At 46.9% G+C, this 14,823-nt stretch overlaps 5 protein-coding genes across 5 annotated transcripts; 2 read left to right on the top strand and 3 right to left on the bottom strand.

Moving 5' to 3' along the window:
* Positions 1-724: 724 nt before the first annotated feature.
* Positions 725-4,135, bottom strand: GL218_06702 (uncharacterized protein; the record flags this gene model as incomplete). The annotated part of the gene is made up of 6 exons (XM_033583428.1): positions 725-1,921; positions 1,982-2,415; positions 2,470-3,013; positions 3,064-3,206; positions 3,260-3,955; positions 4,006-4,135. 6 exons carry the CDS (start codon positions 4,133-4,135, stop codon positions 725-727), a joined length of 3,144 nt encoding a protein of 1,047 aa, XP_033433704.1.
* Positions 4,136-6,450: 2,315 nt separating this feature from the next.
* GL218_06703 (DNA replication complex GINS protein PSF1) lies at positions 6,451-7,234 on the bottom strand (the record flags this gene model as incomplete). Its single annotated transcript, XM_033583429.1, has 3 exons — positions 6,451-6,544; positions 6,603-7,138; positions 7,208-7,234. The coding sequence occupies 3 exons, from the start codon at positions 7,232-7,234 to the stop codon at positions 6,451-6,453; spliced, it is 657 nt and encodes a 218-aa protein (XP_033433703.1).
* Positions 7,235-7,837: 603 nt separating this feature from the next.
* GL218_06704 (Bifunctional purine biosynthesis protein ADE17) lies at positions 7,838-9,774 on the top strand (the record flags this gene model as incomplete). The annotated part of the gene is made up of 3 exons (XM_033583430.1): positions 7,838-7,986; positions 8,057-9,545; positions 9,619-9,774. The coding sequence occupies 3 exons, from the start codon at positions 7,838-7,840 to the stop codon at positions 9,772-9,774; spliced, it is 1,794 nt and encodes a 597-aa protein (XP_033433698.1).
* A 588-nt stretch (positions 9,775-10,362) lies between these two features.
* Positions 10,363-11,556, bottom strand: GL218_06705 (Elongation factor 1-beta; the record flags this gene model as incomplete). The annotated part of the gene is made up of 5 exons (XM_033583431.1): positions 10,363-10,383; positions 10,440-10,648; positions 10,703-11,079; positions 11,358-11,397; positions 11,517-11,556. The coding sequence occupies 5 exons, from the start codon at positions 11,554-11,556 to the stop codon at positions 10,363-10,365; spliced, it is 687 nt and encodes a 228-aa protein (XP_033433697.1).
* A 528-nt stretch (positions 11,557-12,084) lies between these two features.
* Positions 12,085-14,511, top strand: GL218_06706 (Heat shock protein 78, mitochondrial; the record flags this gene model as incomplete). The annotated part of the gene is made up of 1 exon (XM_033583432.1): positions 12,085-14,511. The coding sequence occupies one exon, from the start codon at positions 12,085-12,087 to the stop codon at positions 14,509-14,511; it is 2,427 nt and encodes an 808-aa protein (XP_033433700.1).
* Positions 14,512-14,823: the final 312 nt, after the last annotated feature.

The raw sequence follows: 14,823 nt of genomic DNA on the forward strand, positions 1-14,823 counted from the left end.
CGAATGTACTCTTCTCATATAGTCGGCTTAGACGAGCCTTTATACAAAAACCCTCTCCAGCCATTATTAAGACTATGTGTTAGGAGGATCATGCTCGCCGGATTGCGCCATGTTGGTAATATCTAATAACAACCTAATTAATCAGCTTCTTCAACTAGAATGATTAGAAATATTGGCCGATTTGCGTAGTATAGAGCGTTGTGGTAGTCGATTTGCTACGAAACCAATACACTTGTTTGTCATATGTGATGTTGGGTGCGGAACGGTTCCGCTGCTTATGAAATAGCAACTAGCCCCTGATTACACAACGGCAGGGTATGCTAAGACAACACTTAGGACTACGAATAACAGATTACGTTTGTTGATTATAATAGCATTGTATAATAAATTATTTTTGTCAGATTTGTTCAGGTACGAAGGTAGATGGACGATGCCCCTAGTAGGTAATTATCAGAAGAAATACCGTTGTAGCAGCTCAAAGCATCTAAGCTTGTAGTTTGAGTCTTAGTAAAGGAGACATCATGAACGGCTCACATAGCCCAAGATAACTATACCAAAGCTCAAACTCACGAGAGATACAGGGAATTAATGAGTTACGCCCTAACACAGATTCTTACAAATGGTCACCTAACAGCACAATAGTCCTTCACCGAGCAAATTTGATTGTATTTCCAAAAATAACCGCTATTTTATCTATCCATCCCCATCCCATCAGTCCAAGCAATCAGTTCCCAACCGCCGAGATATACTTCGTCATAGCCTCCATCCGCTCGCTCGTAAGCTTCAACGAAACCCGTAGTAATTCCTGTGCCACGTCCTTCTCATCATTTTGCAGTTTCTCCCAATTTTCCGTATCCATAACCCAGACGACGCAGTCTTTAACAGCAACCACCGTCGCCGTCCTGTTCGTCTCGGAGAAGAAGGGCAGCTCGCCGCAAGTAGTGCCTTGGACTATAGGCTCGTATAGACGGCCTTGCGGCGTGTCATAATCCGCCCGCAACTCGCCCCTCTCCAAGAGGTAAAAGCCATTGGCTGACTCGCCGCACTGGTATAACACGGAACCGGCGGCGAATTCTTTACGGACGAAAAACGGCCTTGCTCGGAACCAGAAATCCTCATTCTTATCACTTACGTCGTAAAAGACTTGGAGCATAAGCCGGAGAGGTTCGCTGATGTTTTGCCATCTCGTTGACCGCCTCATCTCTTGTTGGTTCAACACATTCTTAGCCGCTTGGTCGAGATGGCTTCTCCTCGGCGACTGAGATAGAATCTCTAATGATTGGCCAAGTTGGCCCTTATTAGGCACATCAAGGTTGCTTGACGGTGCCGGTCGGGAGATTCTTAGAGCTTCTTGGCGAGCGTAGAAGGTTTTCAGCTGTTCGTTCTCGCAGCTTTCCAGCGCGGAATTTAAATCTGGCATAAACATAACGCTAGGTCCATCGGCCCCGAGTCCGACGGCTCTGAGATCTCGACCAATTCTGCTATCTGCGTCTTTCCCACTTACGAGAAGGTGCACTCCTCTCCCAGCTAGGAGCCGATTGATAGTTTTGAATCCTTCGGCTGCCGAATAATCGATACCTGTAACATGCCATAGGTCGACGATTATATATTTAATAGGATGCTCCCTGAAAGAGTCCTCGGATATTAGATTTCGGATTTTCGCCTCGACACCGACGATGGTACCAAAGAAGAGAAAACCGGATAGTTTGATTACGTATGTCTGGCTACCAACTTCTCGGAGGTAGCGATGTTGTGATGGGTTCCGTCTGACCATGGACCCAATTTGGTCTCCGGTATAAGTCGCTCGTATGGCTGAAACTTGAGATGCGTGGAAAATAGCAGAAACAAAGGCGAGTATAATGCCAACGAAAATACCCACGACAAAATCGTAGATTCCCATGGTGAGAACTATTACTACGATCTAAGGCGATTTTGAGTTAGTCTCAGGTAGGTAGGTGTAAGACAATAAAGCAAAACTTACCGTCAAGTATTCTAACAGCTTGAGTTTACGCCTTGGAGATATTAAAGCGTCTACCAATAACTCAAACCCGAGAACGAAGATCAAGGTGCCGACAACCATGACAGGAATGTAGCCTATGATCACTGGTCCGATCGTCATGACACCAAATGTAAGGCCTGCTAACATGATACCCGCTAGACGACTATCACCACCTGATCTCATGAAGAATAGCGTATTAGCAAAGACTAGGTAGTTCTGGATACTTCCTGCGAGCCCAGACAGGAAGTTTGAGTAGCCATGTAGTTTGAGTTCGTGATCTAAATCGAGGTGATCTTCCCCAGAAATTTGCGCTAAAGCAGGGACATTAATGGGAACATGAAGTACGCTGAAGAAGGTCAATGCGAACATAGCGCCGACAGTTTCCAAGATCGCTCCCCAATGGACAAGGTGAAATTCTATAGTTGCTAGTTAGTAACAAGTTCATCCCTAGAAATGGTTGAAGTGCTCACTATAAAGAGTCCAAAAGTACCACCAAGGCTGCCCGGCCTCAGGGGCCTCAAAGATCCACCCGGCTTGCCTGAGGCTCTCGGGATTTATACTGTCTATCGTAAATACGAAGAAGTAAAAGAAGACCGGTACGGATAGAATATAGATTGGCAAGAAATATTTGGAAGTGATTTTCCTCTGGAGGCCGAAGAGAAGGATAGCTAGAGCAAGAGGGATAAGCCAGAGAGGTAAGGTGTCTAGCTGAATTAGTTTTCGACCGGTATCGAGATCATAGCGGAATTCCTCTAGTCGCGCTGAAACTTCAAAGCCCGTCGCGATGAGGAACCAGCCCACACCACCGATGCATCCGATTAAAATATGGCGAGGGATGAAGCCGACGATATAGCCCAGTTTAAATCTTCCCATTAAGTAGAAAACGAGACCAGTCAGCATAGAGCTAATAGCAAAAGAGGTTATCGTTGTAGCGATAACCGCGTCTGGTTGGTCCTCTCCTACTATCGCCGTAATAGTAGTCGCCATGTTATGAAAGAAGGGAACAACCTCGATCTATATACGTGAGTACATATTCATAAATCATAGAGCTCAAGAGCACTTACCAACTCCGATCCAACGCCACCCCGGAACAGACTACCGGCCGAGAAAGTCAGTTGTGAGATAATCGTGCTAACATAGAATATTGATATTCCAGCCGGCCCGAGGTTCGAGAATATCGGATTGCCCAAGGGGAACAAGATCATTCCTATATATATTATTAGGCTCTTGGAATATAACATGTTCTGGATTGTAACTTACCGTAAGATAATGCATCAAGGATGTTAAGTAGAAGACCGACGACCACAGCTGGTAAACAATGTATCGGGTCTATTACAGCCTTCTGCCAAATAACTTTCTTATCCCAAGTCTTTGGGTTCATTATGCCCTTAACAGTACGAACTCTATCTCGAATACCGCGACCGGTCGACGACGGTCCCCAAGGCGGTGTCATCGGTTTTTGAATCTCGATATCAATATCTGCAATACTATCCGGAGACTCTGGTCTGTGAGATACCCTCCTGAGGAGGGGGGTGGTCTCTGATAACTCATTATCGGGTTCTGATTGGGATACGCCAATTGATGGTAATTGCTGGCCATTTTGTGACATTGAATTACTACCAGCGTCCAGACCGTGTAGAGACTCAGGTGGAGAACGTTTGAACATAGTTGTGAGTGCCGAGGGCCCAGAGTTGGGTAATCCGTCCGCTTCAGATGCCAGCGAGGAGGGCTCGGAAACTTCGTCTATAGTGTCGGTACTTGATGCTTGCAAGTCCCCTGTGGACGGCGACTCATTCTGAAAGACTGGCTGGTCGCGGCTAGGGTGGGACGAGGTAGACGATATTCGATTGAGAAATGACGTGCTGCGCCTATCCTTCTTGTCTGAAAGCACGTATGAAGCGAGTTCGGCGGTGTCTTCACGAACACTGCGTGCAAAGCTAGCACTGTCCACGGGAGCTTGGAAGGATGTTAATAAAAAGCACAGTGATTTATGTATATAGACTTACACAAATGATCCCTAAGAGAGCCAGGCACGAAAGACCTAGTGGGTTCTCTATAGCTATGGGAGTTAAGAGAAGACGAGAGTTGCCGTAAATCTCCTGGACCTAATCGCGAGCCTTCATTTGGAGTGGGCATCTGCCCAGGAACATCTACCGGATCTGGCTGAGAGGTAACGGATGAGGATCTTCTTCTCCAAGAAGAGAAACCGAACGATGGTGCCGCCATATTCTACGGTAGAGCGTTTACAAGATCTCTATGTTGAATATATACATTAGTTGCCGGCCTACAGTGCGCGTGTGCGAGGAACGTTGGTGGACTACCAAGGTATTAGTCCTCGAGGCGCAACCATGATAATACAATAGCGAATTCAAATTATAGGTACGTTAAAAGAAGTTGGGGATGGTGTTATAGGGCTTGTATAGACGTAAGAAATATAAATTTATGAATTGACCAGTAGATTTAGTAGTACGGTAAACATGGAGCGAAGGGATTAAAAAAAATCAAAAAAAGGATGTTCAAAGCCGCAAAGGTTGTTCGATGATAACGAGAGGATCTAGTAGATCTAGACCTCACGAGATAGATAGAAGTAGCGTAGGAGGTAGCTATCAAGGAATTTTGATGTATCCACTAAATGCGCTAACTATAAAAAGTATTTATCAAGGAGTACTTACGTAGGACACGGAAAACTCTGGCGTATGGCCTTAACTCAATTGACAGGGATATGGAGGGGCATCACCGATTCTAGACAGACGCTTAAAGATTATTGGGTGGTGGGTCTTGACCTAACACTATAATCTAATACTACATTAACTAGTAAATCTACGATTTTTAAAAAAAATTATTTAATGTCATTGGGTAAGACGAATCTTTTTTATAATATCTTCGTGTCACAAACTCGCCATATATACTCGTCTACTTGGACGACATCAAATATCTTGTCATCATCTACCGTGCGGCTAATGACATCGAACCTTGGCCAAGTAGATGATCATGTAGCCCCCTCACCCGTTATTGAAGCTCTAATATTCTACATAAATTACCTCTGGATCCTATAATACTTGGGCCGCATAATGCAAACAGTCCTAGCTCATACATCCCGAGAGCGGATGTGGTTCATATCATGTATGTTTTAATAGCTGACAGGCACCTGGATGGCATTGAGCTGTTAGACCGTGTGAATTAGGTAATTCAGCCTGTCGTCTCTATTTTCAGCTTTGAATTCTACGAGGTTTTCAATGGTTTAAATGTTTCTTTAGTCGTTTGAGTATTTTATAGCCCCTTAATATCCTACCATTAACACTACTTACCGCAAACATGGAGTCGGCTAGTCTAATCCTAGCTTCAAAAGTATAATACGCCAAATATCCCTCAGTTACCTATATTTGGAACGAGACTTGGCTTTGTGATTCACGATGCATTTACGTTTCTCCTCACCATCAACACTTCCGGCCCTTCTACGATCACAGCAGGACAAGTCGGACGTCGATCCCTCATCGTGATGTCTATTACGTATTTTAAAGCTATAGTATTCGTCAAGTTGCTTTGTGGTACCTTTTGGACGGAACGGTCCTCGTCAATGCGACACGGTCAATAACATACATCCTACCCTTGAGAAGCCCGCTGAAAAAGTTTGGTTGTCAGGTGTGAAGTTGAGTATTTCCAGGAGCCTCCAATTCTTCTCCACATTCAATCCTCCTATTTGCTCCCCGCAAGTACCAATCCTCCAACTAAATGGCCAGCATGGCCAACGTTGTATTCCGTATGGTTCAGTAGCCCTTACGCCCTGCGCCGTGAGCTGGAACGCGCCAATTGAGGGGCTGCATTTGCATATGTGACCTATCACTTAGGTACTGTGCTCATCGTTGTGCTATTATGAATAATAGTCTGTATCGGGTAATTTGGCACGCATTCGCGTCGGATAGAGGACACCAAGCAAGAATCATTCCACTCCGTTACGAAGCTCCCGTTACCATCTATATATACGCACTAAGTTTCACCGGGCATATCATTTGCTTTTCGAGGTAAACACGTTCCACTGAAAGTTGAGTTCGGCACAACGGTTCTCGGTCACGATCGATGATTGGTCTTTAACTGTAGGCCAAGCGCCCGGTTGTGGCACTTGCATTCGGTCGTCATGTGCGCCTCTTTTTGCGATTTATTCCGTCAGAATTGCAAATCTGGTTTGCCACGACTTAACTGGGAAGAGACCATCTGTGCATATATGTTGCCAGCCCTTCCAACAGTCAAACAAGCTTCCGGGGAATCAACCTTATGCCGCCGCGATGGAAGTTCTTTGCTTTTTTTTTCTTGGCCTAACTGCATGCGGGAGTGGCTTAGACGGAACTATAGGCAACGCGTAATTTGTTCTGCTCTAGTTCGTCTGATAGCTAGACAAGGCGCGACTGTTCCCCGGAATACATTAAATAGGACGGACTGCGCTCCAGGTCCGTTCAACTGAGCTTTTGGAGATAGCCTTGGGCGATCAGACGTTCTACATCACCCTGCCTAACGTAAAATTGACTATTTTTAGTAAGTGTGATCGCGCTACAATGGTATATTAGTATGCGTCCTTCTCACTTTATTTAGACGCCTGCTCTCTTACCCGTATTCAGTTTGGATCTCGCCCGCATCTTTTAGCACCCGTACGTCAATGAAAAGGTCGCGAGGAGGTTCGAGACTTCCTGTGAGATCGATATCTGTCCATTGACCTTTATAAGCAGCTAGCAGATCGCTGTACTGTCGCACATAATCTTCCTCCTGCGGACTTAAGCTACTCGTACCGCTATTGCTAGTTGACATACTCGGTGGGCCGTTGAGTCCGCCTTGGCCGTCCCTAACTTGCTGTCCGGCAAGATCAACTACGTCGTAGCCTTTCCAGACAAGTTCTTCGAGCCTGTCTGCTCGCGTTCGGTGATAAGCTAGCAGACAACGCTTGTTCCGTCGCATGGATAAATGGTTTATAAGTAGAGTACAAGCCGTTGCCTGGTCAGCAGCTGGGTTGAAGGACCCCTGGAATGGTTCTAGCATATCTGCCACATCTTTGTCCAAGTCACGAACTTCTCGTGTGGCCGCACGAACTAATTCAGTCTGATATGGTGGTAAGTGTGACAAATTCTGAGTTCTTTTTGCATGTTGAACCTGATATTACTTAGTGATAACTTCTTATTTCAACGAGTGCCTAATATAAGCAAAGCATAAGCTACTTACAAGTTTGTTTCCTAGATCGCCGTACATTTTTGACAATTTCGTATACCGAGATAACGGCCTAAATGAGATGAATAGTCGTATAAGTGAAGTAAGTGCAGTAAGATAAGACCGAGGTACTAAAAGGTTGAAAGGCGCGTATGAAATTCGAAAACGCGTTTCACTTCTTAGGTAATTTCTACACTAGGGGGGCGGGGTCAAGTCAGTAAGGAACATTGAAGGGACTATGGTGGGGGGTTCTACAATATAGTACAATATAGTATGCTTTTAGTATGGCGCAATATTAGGTACTTGACCTTCAACACCGAGGGGTTAGTGGGGCTGACACCTCCGACCCCGCCATGAGCTTGAAATTTTATTTTTTCTCTCTCTCTTATTATCACGGCCGTAACGGCGTCATTATAATCGTTACTCGTTACAAGTGATATAAACGGATTAGACGAGTCTGTTTAAGCTCGGTCATTCTCCGTAGTCTTATCATCCCAGCAAGTTAATCTTAAGTCATATCGTCGTCAACCTGTCGTGTGCGCTTGTCGATTTGTGAATTCATCTAACCTACCTCATTCACCATAAATCTCTCTCTCTTTCTCAGATCGAATCAATTATAATTAGATCCTACATAAATCCGTCGCAATGTCGGCAACTCAGAGAATCGCCATACTTTCCGTCTTCGATAAGACTGGTCTGTTGGACCTAGCTAAGGGCCTCGTGCAACAGAATGTGCGAATTCTAGCATCTGGAGGCACGGCTAAGATGATTCGTGAATCTGGATTCCCGGTCGAGTAAGATAACTAGCAACTCAATTTTATATTTGTTTATATACCTAGATATTTTGAGACTAACTCTAAGAAGGGACATCTCTGCCATCACGAAAGCCCCGGAGATGCTTTCCGGTCGAGTAAAGACTTTGCACCCAGCTGTCCACGCCGGTATACTTGCGCGTAACCTGGCCACCGACGAGAAAGACCTTGCTGAGCAGAGCATCGAAAAGGTCGACTATGTCATTTGCAACTTATACCCGTTCAAGGACACTGTCTCTAAGCCTAATGTCACTGTCCCCGAAGCCGTAGAGGAGATCGATATAGGAGGTGTTACACTTATCCGAGCAGCTGCCAAGAACCACTCCCGCGTCACCATCCTTAGCGACCCCAATGACTATCCTGAATTCCTAAAGGAGCTCGAGAATGGTGAGATCAAGGAGGATAGCCGTAAGAGATATGCCCTTAAGGCTTTTGAGCACACAGCCGATTATGATGCTCACATCTCTGGTTTCTTCCGTGCACGATATGCTGGTGAAGGCCAAGAGTATCAACAATACTTGCCTCTCCGATACGGCGCCAACCCTCACCAAAAGCCTGCTGCTGCATACACGACATCCAACAAGTTACCGTTCAAGGTTCTTGGCGGCTCCCCTGGATATATTAACCTACTTGATGCCTTGAACAGCTGGCCGCTAGTTAAGGAGCTGAAGAAGTCACTTGGAAAACCCGCAGCCGCTAGTTTCAAGCATGTGTCCCCAGCTGGCGCTGCCATTGGCGTTCCTCTAAGCGCCGAGGAGCGCAAGGTTTACTTCGTCGATGATATCCAAGGCATTGAGACTTCAGGCCTTGCCCAAGCTTACGCTCGAGCCCGGGGAGCTGACCGGATGAGCAGCTTTGGCGATATCATTGCCCTGAGTGACGTGGTTGATGTTCCTACCGCTAGCATCATTTCCAAAGAGGTCTCTGACGGTGTAATTGCCCCCGGATATGAAGATGCCGCGTTGGCAATCCTTAAGAAAAAGAAGGGTGGCAAGTACCTTGTTCTACAGATAGATCCCGAGTACCAACCAGACCCTACTGAGGTCCGAACTGTCTATGGAGTAAACCTCACCCAGCATCGTAACGATATTGAACTTTCCCCGTCTTCTTTTACTCGAACTATCACGCCGAAGGATTTTGCCCTCCCTGAGGCCGCTGCTAGAGACTTGACAGTTGCCACAATCGCACTCAAGTACACACAGAGCAACTCCGTGTGCTACGCCAAGAATGGACAGGTCGTCGGTCTCGGTGCTGGTCAGCAGTCCCGTATTCACTGCACTCGGTTGGCCGGCGATAAGGCCGATAACTGGTGGCTGCGCTTCCACCCCCGCGTCCTCGGCATTAAGTGGAAGAAGGGAACCAAGCGCCCCGACAAGAGCAACGCTATCGACCTTCTAGTGAGCGGTGAGCTTCCCAAGGACGGTCCCGAGCGTGAAGCGTTCGAGTCCGTCTTCGAAGAGATTCCCGCCGCCTTCACCGAAGACGAGCGCAACGACTGGCTTAGCAAGCTAGGTGATGTCGCCGTTTCTAGCGATGCTTTCGTAAGTACACCTTCATTTGTTAATCTCTTCCTTGAAGTTGTAACAAGTAATTTTATTAACATTGATTCTACAGTTCCCGTTCGTCGACAACATCTATCGCGCTCACCGCTCCGGCGCAAAGTATATCGCAGCGCCCGGTGGTAGTCAGAACGACTCCGCCGTCTACGAGACGGCTGAGAAGCTCGGCATCGTCTTCGTGGAGCAGAACATTCGACTCTTCCATCACTAGAGAGTGGCATCAAACGGTATGTGTGGTCTATGGTTGGGATAGATAAAAAAAATTTTAAGGAGAACAAGAGGGAAATAAGAAAATCAAATATTATGAAACATACGAAGATAGATACCCAATGTGATAAGGGGAATATGGGTAGGATGGATGGAGTAGGTACTGGTCTGAGAATATTAAACGTCCCTGTACAAGGCTCCTAAAAAGGTTCCTAAGTAGCAGAATTATCTTTTAACAAGAATATTCAAACAATCTAAGACACGAGACCGGGTGAATGTTATGAATTTGACTCTAAATTTTCTTTTTGGAGAGTAGCTATCATGGGATATATTTCCCCCTTGACAAGGAAGCGCACACTTTAAGTCTTCAAGTCCAAATAGTTCATCAGGGTAAGTCTCCTATTAGCATTTCAATGCATCTACTCTAAGCATATGTCCTCTACGGAACTTTGTCTCGATAGAGATATTAGCCCGATGTCATATCATCCATCCAACCTCATCACAATCATCGGCCATCCTTTGTGGCTCTCAAGTCGTGTATCATGCATTGAGTGTTGGCGCAAGAATGTCGTCTCCCAGCGAAGAATATTGTTTACAGCTTCTGCATGGCGGCCTATAAATTCGATTAGTATACGAAAAAGGTATTTTGATGGCACTTTGGAAACTTACAACATCGGTAGACTGGACATAGTCCTCGAATCCTTGGATCTCCTCCTCGAGATCACTGAGGGAGATCTTCTCGTCTTCAATGACGAGGTTGATCTGTAGCTTCTTGATACCGAAACCAACGGGCACCAGCTGGGAGGCACCCCAGACTAGACCATCCTTCTCAATTCCACGGACAGCGGCCTCAAGAGCAACCATGTCGGTCTCGTCATCTATATAATGCGTTAGCTTGAATGTTATATCTAGCGGGAATTGTGTAATCATACCCCAAGGCTTAACATCCAGAGTGACGACAGACTTAGCGATGGTCTTGGGCTTGGCCGCCTTCTTCTCTCGGTAAGCAGCTAGACGCTCCTCACGGACACGAACGGCCTCGGCATCTTCCTCCTCATCATCACTGCCGAATAGGTCGACATCATCATCCTCCTCAGCAGCGGGTGCCTTAGCGGGGTTTAGGGTAGCAGCAACCTCCTCAGGGCCGTAGACGGTGTAGGGCTTAGAAGCGTCACCGGGTAGGGTGGGGAACTCATCCTCGAAAGAGGCGATGTGCTTGTACCATCGTGCGGCGTTGGGGTACTTGGCGGCTTCGGGGGCAGAGGTAATGGCCTTGAAGACGGCAACATCGGCCTGGGAGGGAGCGTAACTTTTGTGAGTCAGCTACGAGTTCTTCGCGTATATGGGAGAATCAAGCGCGAGCAACGAGGATATGGATAGTATATTGTAAAATCAGAGATGCACAAGAGTGCTATTGTATTTGTCCTCCTTGACAGGTCTTGAGTCTGCTCAGAAACACGGACCAATGTTTCTCATCATAATAGGTAATTGGGTTCGTAAGGCATTTTGATAAAGAGGGGCACATTATCGAGGTGTCGCATTCGACGATGGCGTATATTTTTAAGGAAATAATTGTAGATGACTTACCCAGTGACGTATGAACGGGTGGTCAACCAGCTGTTAAGGACTGTATCGTATCGTCGTTAGCCATTGTCAAAATAATGAGGGATGCCTAGAGATGCTGATAGAACCAAGTATCAAGGAACCCCGCCGTAAAACTACGAATCAGACGAAAAAAGAACATACCAGCCAAACCGGCGTCGCTCAAAAGATCAGTAAAGCCCATTTTTACGACTTGAAGGAACGATAATAGAGAATCTGTATAATAAAACTCGGGGGTATCTTGGGAAGAGAATAAAACGAAAAGCCTGTGAAGATGTGAAGAAATAAGAAGACGCAAGGTGGGGTTGAAGTATGGTGGGATGTATTTTTGAAATTTTTTGAGCGAGGGTTGGTCAAATCACCCGGAAATATTACTTAGGTAACTAGGTACTTTTACCAGCCACACTTTACCCCCCCAAAATTGAGTCATCTGAAGAGCCACAGCTTGCCACCAGAATTGACAATTGACTGGAAGGAATTGACATAATGGCCCACTATCTTATCGTGAACTATAACTTATCGATAAAAGTAATAACTGGAGCTTCGACGGTGGTTCGAGAAAGGTCCAGAGGCGGCGACAACCGCATTAGCTTGAAGCTCTCATGATATTTCATAACCGTCCGGGGTTCGATGGTTTCTTTGTTTCTTTTTTTTCTTTCTTTCTTAATTTCTTCTACTAATTATACAATATTACCACCTTAATCTTCCCATCATGTTAGCGAGAACTCAATTACTTAAATCTTCACGACGAGTTGCAGATGCATCGTCGAGAGGACTAGCCCGACTTAATGTAACCCCTTCACAACTGTCAAGAGCTGCGCTTATAACCACAGCAAAGACAATATCCAATGTTACTCTACCTGCTCCTATATATCGAACATACGCAAATGGCCGACCTCATCCGCCGGGTGGTACGCATCGAATGGATATGAGCGGAGAGCCCGAGAAGCCAGCTTTGGAGCAATATGGAATTGATCTTACTGCGAAGGCGAGAGATGGAAAGTTAGACCCCGTCATTGGAAGGGACGCCGAAATTCAACGAACCATTCAGGTCCTGTCACGAAGAACCAAGAATAACCCAGTCCTGATTGGAAATGCGGGAACAGGAAAGACAGCAATCCTAGAGGGTCTAGCGCTGCGGATAGTACGGGGTGATGTTCCAGAGAGTATAAAGAATAAGAGAGTTATATCGCTAGACTTAGGATCGCTCATCGCCGGTGCCAAATTTCGGGGCGACTTCGAAGAGCGTTTGAAGAAGATCCTAACCGAAGTCCAAGAAGCGCATGGTGAAGTCATCTTGTTTATCGATGAATTGCACACTCTCCTTGGCCTTGGAAAAGCAGAGGGTTCTATCGATGCCTCTAATCTACTCAAACCTGCTCTATCTAGAGGAGAACTGCAATGCTGCGGTGCTACCACTCTAGCTGAGTATCGGCTGATCGAAAAAGATGTTGCTCTAGCCAGACGGTTCCAGCCTATCTTGGTAAATGAACCTTCCGTGGAGGATACAATCAGTATATTACGAGGTATCAAAGACAAGTATGAAGTCCATCATGGTGTGAGAATCACGGACGGAGCTCTCGTGGCGGCTGCAACGTACTCGAACCGCTACATCACAGATCGTTTCCTCCCTGATAAGGCTATCGATCTGATGGACGAGGCCGCAAGTTCGTTACGTTTGCAGCAGGAGAGTAAACCCGAAGACATCATGCGACTTGACCAGAAAATAATGACAATCCAAATCGAGTTGGAAAGTCTGAGAAAGGAGAAGGATGTAGCCAGTCGCGAACGGCGCGAAAAGCTCGAGGAGGACCTCAAGAAATTACAAGAGGAGGAGAAGGCTTTAACTGAAAGGTGGGAAAAGGAAAGAGGAGAGATTGATGCTCTAAAGAAAGTTCAGGAGGAACTAGACAAGGCCCGCATCGAGCTCGACCAAGCGCAGAGATCTGGTAACTTTGGCAGGGCATCTGAACTGCGCTTCGGCATCATCCCGAACCTAGAGCAGAAACTTCCTAAGGACGGTGAGATAGCGCCGGACGCGCAAGGCCCCGATACCTTAATCCATGATTCAGTTACGGCAGACGACATCGCGAACGTCGTCTCGAGAATTACTGGAATCCCCGTGTCTAAGTTGACTTCGGGACACATCGAGAAGTTGATACACATGGAAGACACGTTGCGTGAATCCGTCCGCGGCCAAGACGAAGCCCTTAAAGCTGTCGCGGACGCTGTGCGCATGCAGCGCGCTGGCCTAAGCGGCGATAACCGTCCTCTAGCATCATTCTTCTTCCTCGGTCCTACCGGTGTCGGTAAAACTGAGCTGTGCAAGAAACTCGCCAACTTCCTATTCTCGACCGAGTCCGCCGTAGTCCGCTTCGATATGAGCGAGTTCCAGGAAAAGCACACTATATCGCGACTCATCGGCGCACCCTCTGGCTACGTCGGGTACGACGACGCAGGTCAGCTAACGGAAGCCGTGCGTCGGAAGCCTTACGCAGTCCTCCTCTTCGACGAATTCGAGAAGGCGCACCGCGATATCTCGGCATTGCTCCTTCAGGTTCTTGACGAGGGCTACCTCACAGACGCTCAGGGCCACAAGGTGGACTTCCGCAACACCATCATCGTGCTGACATCGAACCTCGGCGCGGAGATTCTAGTTGGCGCCGATGCCCACCACCCGTACTCGGAGACCCCCGACGGCGAGATCAGCCCCGACGTGCGCAAGGCCGTCCTCGACGTCGTAGCGAGCAGTTACCCGCCTGAGTTCCTCAACCGTATCGACTCGTTCATCGTATTCAAGCGCCTCACAATCGACGCCCTACGGGACATCGTCGACATCCGGCTGCGCGAGTTACAGGCGCGGCTGGATGACCGCCGCATCACGCTTGAAGTCGATGATACGGTACGCGTATGGTTAGCGGAGCGGGGCTACGACCCCAAGTTCGGTGCTAGGCCGCTGAACCGCCTTATCACGACCGAGATCAGCAACGGGCTTGCGGATAAGATTATTCGCGGCGAGTTGAAGAGGGGTGATAAGGCGGCTGTTCGTATCAAGGAGGATAATTCCGGACTGGAAGTATATCCCGTGGCGACGACAGAGTCGGAGCAGCAACAGCAGCAGCAACAAGAACAACATTAAACTGATTGTTCGTAATTCGGGCTTAAGCTTGTTGTTGTTGGTATGAGGAATTGTTTTTATGGCGTTGACGGGGAAAAAAGGGAATGAGACTCGGTGTATGAAAAGGGACACTAGGGATGCGGAAGGGAAGGGTTATGTGAGATGATATTTGTATAATATTGTATGAATAAGGGTGAGATATATGTGCATACACGTCAAGTCTCTCGCCTCAGATTGTATATATAAAAACTATGTGGATATTGCTACCTGTCTAATAGCTATGTTGATATTCTACTCAAAGTAAGAGATATATTTTCAGTATTCACCAGTGAA

Source organism: Daldinia childiae, assembly GCF_008694065.1.
Source record: "Daldinia childiae strain JS-1345 chromosome Unknown Scaffold7, whole genome shotgun sequence".
Classification (NCBI taxonomy): domain Eukaryota; kingdom Fungi; phylum Ascomycota; class Sordariomycetes; order Xylariales; family Hypoxylaceae; genus Daldinia; species Daldinia childiae.